Source organism: Limulus polyphemus, unplaced genomic scaffold (genome assembly GCF_000517525.1).
Source record: "Limulus polyphemus unplaced genomic scaffold, Limulus_polyphemus-2.1.2 Scaffold4297, whole genome shotgun sequence".
Lineage (NCBI taxonomy): Eukaryota > Metazoa > Arthropoda > Merostomata > Xiphosura > Limulidae > Limulus > Limulus polyphemus.
Genome location: NW_013669907.1, coordinates 49,830 through 65,455, shown reverse-complemented (window position 1 = coordinate 65,455; position 15,626 = coordinate 49,830). Strand labels below are relative to the sequence as shown.

The 15,626-nt window shown below is 33.8% G+C and overlaps 1 protein-coding gene across 3 annotated transcripts in view; it reads left to right on the top strand.

The window, feature by feature from the left end:
• Positions 1–15,626, top strand: part of LOC106470925 (disks large homolog 5-like) — an 85,866-nt gene that overhangs the window by 23,960 nt on the left and 46,280 nt on the right. Inside the window, exons 4-7 of one of the 3 annotated variants that reach the window (XM_022399574.1) lie at positions 7,454–7,617; positions 11,805–11,963; positions 13,932–14,258; positions 15,052–15,294. In XM_022399574.1, coding sequence (XP_022255282.1) covers positions 7,454–7,617; positions 11,805–11,963; positions 13,932–14,258; positions 15,052–15,294 — 893 coding nt within the window. Of the gene's footprint in view, positions 1–7,447; positions 7,618–11,804; positions 11,964–13,931; positions 14,259–15,051; positions 15,295–15,626 lie in introns of all 3 variants that reach the window. The other 2 variants (XM_022399575.1, XM_022399573.1) reach the window with 2 other exon arrangements.

Below are 15,626 nucleotides of genomic sequence, written 5' to 3'. Positions count from 1 at the left end.
TGTGTGTGTGTGTGTGTGTGTGTGTGTGTGTGTGTGTGTATATATATATATATATATATATATATGTATTGTTGAGGTCCAATTACCCTAGCCACCAATGTGGGATATGAGGACCAAGACCCCTAATTCCAACCCCGAGTAATGAAACCTCGGCTATCTGGTTGGGGCTGGCCTATAGTTATGATCATTCATGTACAATTCTACCCTTGATACAGGAACTAAGTTCAGGGTGAAAGGCATACCTGTTTTGGATGTAGTGCAGTTCCCCCACTCGGGTACCAGTCTTATCTTAGTACATCTATGATGTATGCAGATGCTTTCTCAATGTGGGATTCAAGCTGTAAGTGTCACCGGAGGTAAGTATGTTTTGGAAGTTAACATTTTCCTAAATTGAAAATGTATTTCCATAATACTTACCTCTTCTGACACTCTCCTGCCCTTCCTGTTAGAGACTGGGATGGCGTCAGTCTAAAAAAAACTGATAAAATTATCTGACAAGGTGCTTATATACAGTACCAGGATAGAGGGTGCATTGACGTAGAAGAGTATTATGAGACAAATATTGCCAAGGGCAGTTGAGTGGGATATAAAAGACTGGAGCAAGGAAGGAAAAAATCAGACCAATGATTAAATGGGCAAAGAAAAAACCCTGGCTGTTGATTGGAGGTAAGTATTATTGGAAATACATTTTCAATTTAGGAAAATGTTAATGTTTGTGATTTTGGCAGTGCAATTTTATAAGTACATGAATGCTTTTAAGCATATTCATATTTCATGCATTGATAAGCTGTTCCGATCTTCGTAGCAAAAAACATGGTGTTTTGTAAATTGTAACATAATTTTTTAAAATCTTAATAGTAATAATGTTCACAATTTCTTGAAAAACATTTTGGAATTAATACTGCAATTTATGTAGATTAATTTGCTCTTTAGCTTAGTATATGAAATTAGGACTAACTGAAGTCTTTTAAACTGGCCAAAAATGTGAAATATTATTGGGACTATGGTTGATAATTTTGTTAACAACAAGGATACCTAAATGAAGACTGAATTTTATTAATAATAGCTTTTCTAGTGCATTGATTTATGATGTTCAGGATTTTTGTCAGTTGTTATAGATGACTATGTTTGTTGATTTATACACTGCTTTTGAAATTAGTTGAGTGGATTCAACATTTCATTTTTTTTTAAAAAAATGAAGCACCGTGGTTGCATAACACGTAACTAATCTTGTGCCATTTTGTTTTTCTTTTTTCTCTCAATTCAATCAATCAGTGCACATTTTTAGGCTCGGACAGGACCAAAGACAGTTAGTTCAGGCAATACTATAAAGTGGTTGTTGATATAATGTGATTGTTAGCATGCATTCATTGCTGTGAATGTAAATAAATATAGCCCTCATTTCCTGGTACAAACAGTGGTGAAATTAGATTAGGCACACCAAAAGGCCTTTGCTTATTTTGTACATTATTGTTGTGATGAGAAGATTAGACCTATTCTGAAACAATCTGCTTGGTCTATCGATATTGCAGTGATTGTTTTTATTTTACTTTCATTCATTGCAAGAATCCACCTAAGTTATAGTTATTTAGTCTCCAATTTATTAATTGCACATGTTGAAGCTTAACTTTGATATGTTATATAATAAAGTTTGATAATAAACCATTCTTTTTTAGTATAATAATGTATATCTTGTACCATAACCGCACAAAAAACTCAAAGTATATTCCATAATTTTTCTATATCAGACCTGGCTCCTAATTTTTTTGGCTAGCTCTTAGATCTGAAAATATTTGTAGAGGCCTGCAATAAGTACATTGTATTTGATGTTTTTTAAAAAATTTTATTCTATCTCTGTTTCTTCCCTATAATTAAATCTGATAAGGCTTTCACTAAAATTAATCTAATATCAGTAAATAAATCCAAGATTCACTGACAGTTGGGTCTTACATGAGATGTGTACTGGTTCCAAAACATACTTACCTCTGCTGACACTTTAGCTATTTTCGATCTCCAGGGTTTCCACTCTTTGCCCATCTAAGCATTAAAAATGCTTGCTCCAGTGTTTATATATTTCACTTGAATGACCTTGGCAAATCCTAATTTGCAAATTTTTCCACCAACTTCAATGTGCCATCTTTCTAGGTACTTTATATAAGCACCTCATTCAGATAATGTAATCACTTTTTCTCTACAAAGTGTTTGACATGGGTTTCTATAAACGGAAGTGTTGTGATTATTCACATAATTTACTTTGCGACTTTGGATGTAGTTGGCATCACTACAATTATATCTTTGCTTATATTTATAAATTGAGTAACTTAGAATAATAATAATAATAATGAAAAAACCTGACTGGTATGAATTCCCAAGTTAATGTTTTTACTACAGAGCCAACCAGATATCTTCCACCTCTGCTGTCTGATGTTTGTCAACGGCGAGGGGAGGGGTCACTCTCAGTCGAGGCTGTCCATCATATGATCCATTGTGAGACGGAGACACATATGCAGACCAAGGGTGTCTCTCTGGGGGGTTCTGAGGCAGCTTTTTCAAATGACTCGGGATCAGCTGGAGAGAATTTAGACTCGTTTTTTGTGGCTCTTTCTTTCACTAGGTCGAACTCAACAGAGGATACGCTTGATCAGCCATATCAAGCCCCTTTTCTTCAGTTGGTTACGTGGGTTTATGAGGTTTTGGAGGTCTCTCCTATTGCATTTGACTCCACTCCTTCCTTTTCTGGCGGAAAGGACGGCTAGTGACTACTTGGTTTTCCTCCTTCTCCTGATATTGCTGTTCATGCTGGGAGATTTGCTGCTCAGTTACAGGACGGGATAGCTATGCCTTGTCCCCCACATTTATCTGAACAGCATGCTTTGGGTGTTCACTGCCAGGAGGAGGTATATTTAGATTCTCAACGGATGTACCCCCTTTTGGATCTGTGGGGTTCTAGATTGAAACCTTTTTTACACTTTGAACAGATCACAGTTTTCTCGGATTTGCCTTACTCTCACTACTGTCCTGAGGTATTTATCTTTGATCCAACTTTTGTTGGAAGCCTATCAACGTTTCCCTCAGCAATTTGAGGATGAGTTGGGGAATTTGCTGACGTCTACTTCAGTCAAATTGTCTTCTTCAGTTCTTTCTCTGATTTATTAGCTGGTTTGTTGTTGGGATTTACTGCATAGAGACACCTTGTTAGAAAATGTTCATTTACCATCTTCTGCCCTTACAGGAATCTCCTTTTCTCCATCCCATGTGGTTTGCCGGAGTTTCAGAGATGTTGGAATCATGAATTGATTCAGCTCATATACATTCTTCTTTATCATCGTTAGCTTCTCTCTTTTCTGGTGCTAATTTGGAAATGTTGACTTGTTGTGTTTCCCGACCTCCTTCAGTTCCCAGATCTATTGGTTACAATAATAGTCTGTCCGTATTCTCGAGGATCTTCGGCTTGGACGGACTGTTAACAACAGTGTTGGGGACTATCCCATGGGCAGAAGAGCAGTGGGAGCATGATTACATCAGTTTCTGGACATCTGGAACTCTTTCCCCAGGGATCTATGGGTACTCCATGTTCTGACTTCAGGGTTGGTCATTTAATTTACATCACCTCCACTATTATCTGCATAACCTGTTGCCTTTTCACCTCCAACACATCCATGGTGAGTGGAGCTTTGTTCCCAGGCCATAAGAGAGTTGTTAATCTGAAGGGCAATAGGGAGGGCTGATCCAATTCTTCCAGAATTTTATTCCCCTTTTATTCACTTTACCCATGAACACAGGAGATTGGCATCCAATCATCGATCTATCTTGACTCAACCAATTTTTAGATTCTCCTCGCCTTACCATTGAATCTTTTTTCAACCTACTATGAAAGTTTGCCCAAAGACTCTGGATGATCAAGTTTGATGTTACTGATGCTTATCTCCATATTCACATAGCAGAATCTTCCCAGAGGTTTCCCAGATTTGTGCACAAGGGTCAGGTACTGCAGTTCAGGGCTCTACCTTTTGATCTTGCATCTTATGTCTTCTGCAGAGTGGTACAAGTTTTTTCTTGTCATCTGCATTCTTTGGGTCTCAGCACACATCATTATATGGATGAATGGCTCCTTCTGGCATCATCTCATTGATTAGCAGAACAACATTCTCACATTCTCCTTTCAGAAGCCACAAAAGTTGGCTTTCTTATCAGACTGGAGAAACCTATTCTGTCACCAATGCAATATCTCGTCCATCTGGGTGTGTTTTTCAATACTCACTTAAGTCAAGCTCAACCAACCCCTATCAGGTTACAAGCCATGAAAAGAGCTCTCAGGCTTTTACTTCTGTCTCCTTCTCCTACTGCATGGTTGATTCTCTCTCTTTTCGGAATATGGGCATCCCTCTAACCTTTCATTCCTTATGGACAAGCACCTATGAGGTCCCTTCAGTTGTCGCTGTGCGACCAATGGATCATGCATTCCGACCCTTTGGATTATTCTGTCTCATTACTCAGGAGCAACATTGTCGATTTTGAATGGTGGTTGGATCAGAACAACACTACTATTGAGATACCCATTCCACCACTTTGTCCCGAGATCCATAGTTCACAGATGCATCTCTTCAGGGATGGGGAGCCCATCTTCGAGGTCAGGAGTTCCAGGTTATTTGGACAGAAAATGAGTCTACCCTTCTTATCAACATTCTTGAACTCCTTATAGTACAATGGGCTATAGTTCAAGGTCTGTCTCTCTTGAGGGTAAAGTTATCATGATACTTTCTAACAATTCCACTGTGTTTTCTCAGATTTCTAGTCAAGGAGGCACACATTCTTGAGACATATATTTTTGTACCTTGAATCTTCTCTACTTTGCTCATGATTGTCATATCAGTCTTTTAGCATGTCATGTTCCAGAAGTGATGAATTTAATTGCAAATCACTTGTCTCAACTCAACTAGATTCTTCTGATGGAATAGATGCTACATCACAAGGTTTTTTAATGGATTTGTTCTTAGTTCAGATCTCCAATAAACGTTGCCTTTGCAACTCATTGGAATTCTTTACTGTGGTTGTTTTGGTTTCCGATACCTCATCCTCAGGCATTGGCAGTAGATGCATTCAGTCAGGACTGGACAGGTTTACATCTATATGCTTTTTCCAAATTTGGCTATTGTCCTATGTTCTGACTGTGGTTTGTTCTACTCCCTGTTGAGTTCTCTTAGTTGCATCATATTGGCCAGCTGAAACGTGGTTTCGACTTCTTTGATATCTGCAGGAATGTCCACCTCTTCCTCTTCCACAGTGGCATTCTCTGTTGAGATAATCTTGATCAGACATTCTCCACCCAGATGTTCGTAAACTCAGTCTTCATGCTTGGAAGTTTTGTGGTCCTTTGTCCAATATAAGGGTTTAACTTCTAAGGTTTCTCTGTATTTAACTAAATCTCTCCATAGGCCAACCACTGCTGATTATCAATGGAAATGGAATACTTATCATCACTGGTTTATTAAAAGGAATTTAAACCCTCTTCCTCCTAAAGTATCTACCACATCCGTTTTATGACTTGGGTATTTGAGAGGGGTCTTGCTTTATATATATATATATATATATATATATATGTGTACTTTATTTTTTGGTATTTTAATAAATATTGGAAGGTTTTTGAATCCTCAGTACTATCAGGTCTACTTAAATCCTTTCTTATTCTTTGACCTTAAAAGACCTTTCCAGTTAACGAACTGGGATTTTACAGTTGTTTTACATGCATTGTCTCATCCACCCTGATAATTTGTTATGTCCTATTAGGGCCCTCAAGTGTTACGTAGCTCATACTAACTCATTTCAAGGTAGTAGGAATCGATTGTTCATTCGTTGGAATCCTTCTATTTCTCGTGACTTATCTCCCATTATTCTGATGCGGTGGCTTCATAAAATGATTCACATAGCCTATAATGAATTATCGTTGCAGGAGAGGAATCTTTTGTCCATTACTTCTCACTGGATTTGTCATATCTCTATCTCATTAGCCACTAATTTGAATTGCCCTCTGGAAGACATTGTGCGGGCTGGTATGTGGACTACTAATACTTTCCTATTTCATTACTTACATGATCTGGCAGTTTTCTCTTCTGAGGGTTTTGACTACTTCCTGTAGCTATTTTGACCACATTTGTTAGATTTTAACCAGGGGTGAGTATTTCCTCAATCATATACTTTTTTATTTTCAGGGTCCCTTTTATTTTTCACTGAATCCTACTCTATGGGGAGTGTTGCCCAGGCAGGTATGCTTTCACTTTTCAATTCTGCACTAGCAACCACTCTCACTATAATTACTACAAGTTGCAACAGGCTCTGTAGAAATGGGATGTTCCATAAGACCATCTAGGTGCTTACCAGATGGTATTATCTTTTTATCATGGACTATTATGAGTAAAGCTAAAGGGGATCTTGCCCATCCCTGCTGATCTTCAGGTTGAATAAATTGGGGTCGGTTTGCTTTTAAAAATGTAGGGAACTTGGTTCACCTATTGCACTGTTTCTCAGGACTCCCCAATGCATATTACCCCCCCCCCCCTCAGACTCTACTGGTGGATTTTGTGAGTCCTCACCACCCCAGTTTCCAGTTGCTGGGGTGGCAGACAGAGGATTTTCCTCCAGAGTGTTCAAGTGTTTCCCGCCATTAGAGAAGAGGGTGAAGTTGGGGGCCCTCTTACTTGGGTCTCTGGATGTTTTTCCCAGATGTCGGTAGGAATGGCACCAACCTCCACAGGAGTCTACTCGTAGTACCAGTTCAGATTTGACACGAACTATCTGGTTGGAGGGTGCATGGCCCTTCTCTTTGATCAATCTCGATTTCTCATATTGTTAATGGAAGGAGGTCCACTGTCTCCTCATAATTCCAAACTCCCCCACTCTTGTACCATCTTTATATTGGTATGATTCTTTTCCATACACTTGCTTTCTTTATGGTTCATGCCTGCACTGGCCCCTCCATCACCTTCTCAATGTGGGATTCTAGCTGTAGTGGAGGTAACTGTGTTTTGGAATATGTTTCTAAACTGAAAATGTTTTTCCAATAATACTTACCTCCATTGTCACTCTCCCGCCCTACCTCCCCACTAAAAGCCGGTTGATGTATAGAAAAAGTGATAACATTATCTGAATGAGGTGCTTATATACAATACCTAGATAGAGGGTGCATTGAAATTGGTGGAAAATTTTGCAAATTAGAAATTTCCAAGGGCATTTGAAAGGTATATAAAGATTGGAGCAAGCGTTTTCAATGCTTAGATGGGCAAAGAGTGGAAACCCTGGAGATCGAGAAATAGCTATAGTGTTAGCAGAGGTAAGTATTATTAAAAATACATTTTCAGTTTAGGAAAAATATTAACTTATGCCAAGCTAGCAATTCATAGCTAAGTCTCATGATAGAGTTATTATCTATTATTGTTTATTAATGAAACTGATTTAGCCATGAGCACAAGTGACCGATCACTCAGCAGTGCTGGAAGAGACTATATGCATGATCTTCAGTTGTATGACACAGACCTGTCACATCCCCTATGTCGAGATAGTGCTGGACAACAGGGAGAACACAGCATAAGAGAAAATGAATTTTACCACAATAAACACAAGGTAAACCTTTCTTTGATTGGTAGTAAGAATTTTAACCTTACATTTCATTATTAATTATGCTGAAAATAGTTATGTAAAGATGGAATGAATAATATTATTTTGGTTCTTTTCTATTCTTGGCTTATGAAAAAATAGTTGTAAAAATAATTTGGGATTAATAAAGTTTTGTTTAGAAATTATTTCTCTGAAAATTGACAATCGCTTTGGCCTCTCGCATGTTGTAGAGAATAAAATAAAACTATTTCTAAATCTCTAGGAATTTTATAAATATGACTGTATTGTAAAAGAGCCTTGGATTTGTTGGCTAATGCATTGTGTTTCAGTGCATTTGGTAACAGTTCTGTTCTTAAGTGATGTGAGTTGTACATAAACATTTATATTTTGGAAAATTATGTGAATAGTATGATTATACATAGTATTGTGACTTGGTCCAGGCTTTGATTACCATTGTATGTAAATTGTATCATCTTAAGGTAATCCTCAAAATATTTAATGTTCCACAAAGTTAAAAGCTCTCAGATTGAGTACAAACATAAAATGTTTTTTTTTTTTTTGTAGTATTATTCAGGACAAGAGTACATGTATCATGAATTAATGAAAACCAGTTTCTGTTAATGTATTGTAATAAATATCACAGAATTGACAAAATTTAGAATATGTCTGGGCAAATAAAATTACTGAACTACAGTAAGAATTATTATTTTTACTTAAGTTTTTAAATTGATATGCAAGTGTACACATGTACCATGAAAGGTGCTCACCAGTCTGTTCAGGGTTAACAACAAAACCTTTCAACCATTATTTTAAAAATGCAAAGGAGGGACTTGAAATTTAAGTTGAGTGACATAAGACATCTAAATCATGTGGTGTTAAAATTAATGTGTTTTACTTTCCAACTCCTGTATGTGCTGTTATCTTATTTATCTATGGCTGTGTGTAATCAATTAAAAATTATTTAATTAACAAAAGTTTCTAATAATAACTCTATCCAAAGATTACAGGGTTTTCCACAAGTTTTGTGAAACAAAATTTCATAACTTTTGTTGACAATGTCAAAACCAATCACAGATATTTTAGAGTAAATATTACTGGCCACAGCATATTTACTATTTTATCGTATAGGTTACCTGTTTAGTTGGAAGTTTAGAAGACTTAGGAATAAACCACAGACCTTGGAATTTTATATAGTTTCTCTACACATATTTTTTGTTGAAAATGTTTGTGTGGATTGTCTATGACAATACATAGGATAAGCCTAGTTAGGTTAATAGCATACTTTAGGCAACAGTAAAATATTCTAATGACTCAAATTCTTATTTATTCAATATTATTGCTAAGTTTATTGTATTCAAACAATGTACGTTAGTAAAAGAACTTAATATTTATTTAAAATAAATTTATTAGATATAAATTAACTTGACCAGGAAATGTCAGCAAAAATATTGATACTTACCCTGACCTGGTACCATTGTGACAGGTCAGTTCATAGGCCACTGATAAATGTTTGCCGGTTTTTACCATTTTTCTTATGATTTATAAACAGAAGTGTTGAGTGATGACTACTGCAATAAGCAAAATAAAGTATTGAGAGCTGTGTTAGTGAATATTAATCAAATTTAAATTGACTGTAAATATGAAATGGAATTTTCTGATCAACTAGAAAAACATCAAAATTCTAAGAATGAGATGAAGCATTTTTTTGTTTCTTTTTAAAATTATGTTTCTTAAGATTTTGAAAATTTTACAACATAAAAAAGAAACAGCTAATCAAATTACATGATTATTTTAAATTGAAGCTAAGTGCTGTTTAGTAAGTTTTACTAAGGTTAATCTGTTTGGTTATGTATTTCCACTGTATGAAGGAAACAAATCAGTGGTTGTCATTGACACCTCATTGGTCCAGAAAGGGTTAATGGTGCACCAATGAAAATTTTTTCATTTTAGTTTTTAAAAATTATTATATGGTCCTGAGTAGATTTTTGATTCAAAGTTGTTTATTAACTGCAGAAAACATGTTGGTAGGATCACCTAAACTGATTTGTAAAGTTTGCACTGCCATAAAATTTAAAACACTTATATAAAACTATCAGCTTTACACTCTGTTGCTTCAGCTAATTTTGGATTTTTTCAAATAATTGGAAATTTGTTGATCTTAAATTTTCACACAGATTTCCAAATTTGAAATGTTAGTCAGCACACTGAATTACAGACATTTCTAGTATATTGATTTTTTTTTCAATCATTTCAAAGTTCATAAAGGAAATCAGACTGGTACACATTTTACGATATTAACTTATCAGTAGTTTAATGTAGTTAGCACTGTATTTAAATGATACATAACTACTGTTGAAAAATTGTTTATGAAATGTTTGTAAGATCTAAAAGGCAAAGTGATCTCTTAAACTTAGTACATGGGATATTTCCATTATTGTTTTATTAATCAATCTATCTATTTACATGTGTATGTTTATAAATATATATGCATTTTAATTAACAAAAACTACAGTGAAGACGCTGCATAAATTAAAAGGATCATCAAGGTACATTATCCACATTATAGCCTATATCCTAGTGAACTTCTCAACCTGTGCAGTGTCTTTAATGTAGTTTTTGTGTTGTTTGGCCTGTTTTGTTAATTAAAATGTCTTTCATCACAGGTTTGGGCTTTCTGTTTTTAATGCAGTCTTTGTTTTTGATGTTAAACTTTACTTAACTGTTGAAGTAGTAATTGTTTTTTTCTATTTTAGTTTAAATTATACGATGGTATTTTTGAAATAATCTAAAAAAAACTACTTGAATATCTCTGTTTCCAAATTTAAGAGTACCACTGAACTAAGAACATTCTTAATGTTTAACATGTATTACACATGTATTTGTGTGTTTGAAAGCTCAACCCTCCATTTACAGATATCAAACACATGTATGGCCACATGAGTACATTTTGTACCCAATTTTGATGTTTACTATATATGTAACTTTTACAGAGGGTAAGATAATTATATTTCTCATAAGAGATTGTAAAACTTTTATTTAGATAATGCAATAGTATGTTTGTACCATGAAACATTAAATGTGAATACATAATGTACCCATATTGGTTTTCATAGGGTTAGATGTGAAAAGGCAGTTTGATATTAAGATCCAGTTAAGCATTTCACTAATGACATACTTGTACATAAATATGGTTGTGCATCTTCAGTCTTTAAAAAAGTTCTTGCATAACTTTATGTGAAAACCTAAAAATATTTGCTTTAAAATTGTCTGTACATGATTGATACATAGGTGGCATTGTTAGAAATATTGCTCGTTTTATTAATGTGTATGCTGTTATTTTGTTATGTAAAATAATGCAAAGGTTTGAACTTACCATATACTGAACTCTATAGTATAGTGTCAATGAAAGTCATACATCCTATTTTAGTGATATTTATATCTGTTTTAAACAAGTATTTTCCTCAGTATAGAAGCATGTATTCACAGTTGTAACATTTTTCTCTTAATGATCTTACCAGTTTTGCTGCAAGACTTGCATTGTTTCTTGTTTTTTTTCTTTTAAATCTTCTTGTCAAAGAAGAAAGCAGTTCATTAACCACAAAGTTGACATATTTAAGTTACTCTTAAGAGAAAAAAACAAGATGTATTTCCTGATTCAAATGCCACTTGCATGGAGATATAGATTGCTTATAGCATTTAGTTGAAAACAGGTACTCTGTTTTATGTCATGAAAAAGTTTTACTGCTATTAAAGATTGTTTAAGATTTTGAATTATTATTTTTTCTGATTTACAACATACTTATGTAAAGTTAATCCATTTTCCTTTTCTTATTAGGATAGTTCCTTTTCCTTTAAATTAATAGCTACTGGTTTGATTTGATAGTCCATATTGTACAGCCAGGGGTATTTCAGAATAAATACTTAGCTGATTATTGAGAGAGATTAAGTAACTATGTGTGGAATTTGCTTCATATTGATGATCAATGAAAACCAGTGTGGTGAGTTAAAACAAGGTTTATAAGCCAAGTTTTTACTTAATGCCATTAACTTCAGAACAGGTTTGCCTATGTGTAGATAGTGGCATAAGAATTTGTTTCATTGATAACATGAATATTGGAGATTGTATTATTTCAAAGGGAATTTTATGAACAGATATCATGATACTAGTTTTGTGTGTGTTCCACATCACTTAGAGTAAAGGAGATGAACATAGGCAGGAGACAGTGATCTTGAAGAAACAGTATAGTGAGCTTCTGGCTGACAAGCATCGTCTTGAGCAGGAAGTTGCACGACTCCAGAGGTTCCGAGAGGAAGATCGTAAAGAGGTAGCAGAACTCCGGCGACAGCAGCAGGTATATATAGGTTTTATTGATGTATAACATCATATTTCTTTATAATATCTTAAGTTCCAAGTTTTTGGAATTATTCATCGTTCGAAAAAAAATATTAAAGCTTCATTTGCCTTATGTGAGACAACTTGTATAGGTTTTTCAGTTATTTTGACTGGACTTGTTGTTATGTGTATAAATATCTTTATCTATTAACCCCTATGTCAGATATGCAAACAATTTAACATGAATTCATATGTAGTTTATAAAAAAGCTGAAATTGTTATTCATGAATAATGATATATTTAATTAACAAAGTATGGCAACTGATTATACAGAAAAATGCAACAATTACATTCAAGCTTCTAACACTATAACCTATAGTTATAATTAAAGCTGGACCGTTTTATTTTATGATAGTAACTGTAGTTTAAACTTTCAATTTGAAATTAACAGTTTTGTTTTTCAGTGGTGATTTTGGGATGAACATGAAAAATGCTAAATATTATAAACATTAAATGTGTAGTATATACATATAGGTATTATGTCACAAATGGGAGGTTACATAAACATTTATTACTGTTATGTAAAATGTGCATGTTGTCTACGAATGATTTCACAGTCCATCTACTAAACATAGGAACCTTTTGCTTTTCTCACTAAAAGCATTTTAAAATTGACAGGTGTGCATCTTTGGTTAAATAATCATTTTTTGAGATAGAATTACCTTAATGCAATTTGCACATGTCTGAAACTTTACAAACCAACTTACAAGATACAAGTGTAGAGTAGTTTGTGTTGTAGGTTATTATGCAAATATGAAAGTGCCTTTCACATCAGACAGACATGGAGATAAACATTTATCTACAGTCAAACACATTAACTTTATCAAGCTGGAACAAGTAAGCATTGTAGGAAATAAGGCTTAAATATTGCATTTTAACCTTTTGACAAAAATATGTGCATTTTTAGCAAGAAAACTTGATACTATTAGAAATAAATTATTTGCTGCAAAAACTAGAAAAAGTTTCATATATTTAGTTGAAACACAGTGTGTGAGATAAAGTTTCATAACCTACATGAAACTTCTTGCTTCAATAAATGCACTAATTACAGAAGAACTTCACAATGTTTATTCCATCTGCTTTACGCGGTTTTTGAGAAAAAATAAACACTTGTGTGAGCATGAGTAATTGATTGGTTTTGATGTGTATTTTTATATGCATTTTATTGTTAAGTCGTTTATTAAGTAAGGAGAAAAGTAAGATTTCAGAATTTGTTGTTTTTGGAAATGAATATAGATATATAAATGCATATATCTTTTGTGATCTTTAGTTACTAACACAACTTGTATTTGGCTGATGTACAGTTATTTTGGGGGTGGAAAATTAAATAAAGATACAGTGAGTTATTGTGCTTAAAGGCTTTATGTAAACAGTTATTTCTAAATGTAAGATTTCAAATTTGCATACAGATAGAAAATGTTTTATTATTGATCATATGACCATTTTTACCTGCATTCAATATTAAATTTTGTGTAGATTTGTGAAACCTTAACTGGAAATTACTGGTTACTGGTCATTGAATTTTATGTTTTACATGTCTAGCTATTTTTATTATGTGAAGTATATTTGTATGAAGCTTACTACTAAATATAGGATTGAAGGTTTGTTTACAAAATTGTTTTTAGAGAAAGTTTGGAGATTCAGCAACGCTGAAAATAAGATTTACAGTATTAACAGTTATTTTACACATACAATTGTAATTCAATAATAATTTGATAGAAATTAATACTTAATTAAAAAATATATGTAGAGCTATTGAATGAAGAATATTGAGGATTGAATGAAAAAACACTTCAGAATAAGCTTCAAACAATGAACAATTAGATTACTTCATATTTTTTAAGTTCTAGTAATTTGGGATCTCATTATTAAAGATTAATTTGTCATAAGGTATTACTATTACAGTAATGCTCACATTATCTTTCAGGACTCACTGGCCAAAAGTGGAAGTGGTGAAGCTGCTAACCAACTGTATCTTACCATTGTTCGTAAATGTGAAGCTGTGAAAGAAGAGTATGATGCCCTTCATAAGCGTTATGCTGATCTGGTTGCATCACATAGTGCTGCTTTTTCTAAACTAGAATTAACACAAGAAGAAAATGCTCGTCTGAGGAAGTCTTATGATGATGCGCTTCATGAAAGAAACGCAGCTTTGCATGAAAGAAATGGCTTACAACAGCAATGCACTGCAGCTATTCGTCAGTGGGATAATGCTCTCAGAGAGAGAAATGAAGCTCGAGAACAGTTGGCAAAGGTTAATTTCCTGATATTTTTATCTTATTCTGCTGTATGTAACAATGAATGAAAATTTGATTACATGTTTCTAGAACAAGTCCTGTGGGTAAGACTAGAGAGAGATAGGGAAGACACTGCACTTGAGTGGCTGGTAAGAGAGACCTAACCTCTGTGATACATCATCTTTTGACATAATTGGACTTCACTGTTTCTGTTACAGTTGCTACAATGTTGGACATAATGTACTTTGAAGTATGGTAGTTGAAAAACTGAAGAAATTGTGAAATGTTGATCTCTTTTTCTGTTAAACAGAATTAATTTGTTTTACATGATTTAAGTTTAATATATTTCTTTATTGGATATACTAATTTAGACCATAAACATTTATTTCTGATATTTTAATCTGCAAATAGTATAATAAGCTCTGACATTTGAATGTGTTTATTTTACATTTTGTTTTGTTTTTTTAATTTACAACTACTATAATAATATGAAAATTGTACTGTAATGGATGCATGCTTTTTTCATTGCTTAAACTTATTGTATGCTAACATATTAGGTTGATTTATCAAAGCCATTCAAAGTTTCATACAATGTAATTTCTTCTCATAAAGACAAATTTCTTGTGTTTTATGCAGATAAATATCTTAATATGTGCTGAAGTGGTTTGGCAAACTAATTGTCTTCTTTAGTCATGTGTACAATATTTAGTTTATCAATAATCTTGTAGTTGTATTACAAGTAACTTGAATAAGATTGAAGCTTTGAAGTGTTTAGGTACTGAAAGTATCTAGTGTTTCCATATTCCCTAGGTTCAACAACAGCGGGATGATGCTATGAAAGAAATTAACCAGGCTATGGCAGTCCGTATGAAAGCAACAAAAGATCTAGCCCGTTTAACAGAAGAGAGAAATGCAGCTGTTCAAGAATACTCCTTAATAATGTCAGAACGTGACCAAGTGCATAAAGAGATTGAAAGATTACAAGAGGAGTTAGGAGAGGCTCAAAAACGATGTTCTGCAGCTGTAGGACAGCAAAAAACTTCCATGGAAGAGGCAGTTATTGTTTTCTGTTGTTAGAAGATAGAATATGTTGTGTTATGTGATGAGGCAATTATTGTTTTCTGTTGTCAGAAGATAGAATATGTTGTGTTGTGAGGCAATTATTGTTTTCTGTTGTCAGAAGATAGAATATGTTGTGTTGTGAGGCAATTATTGTTTTCTGTTGTCAAAAGATAGAATATGTTGTGTTGTGTGATGAGGCAATTATTGTTTTCTGTTGTCAAAAGATAGAATATGTTGTGTGATGAGGCAATTATTGTTTTCTGTTGTCAAAAGATAGAATATGTTGTGTGATGAGGCAATTATTGTTTTCTGTTGTCAAAAGA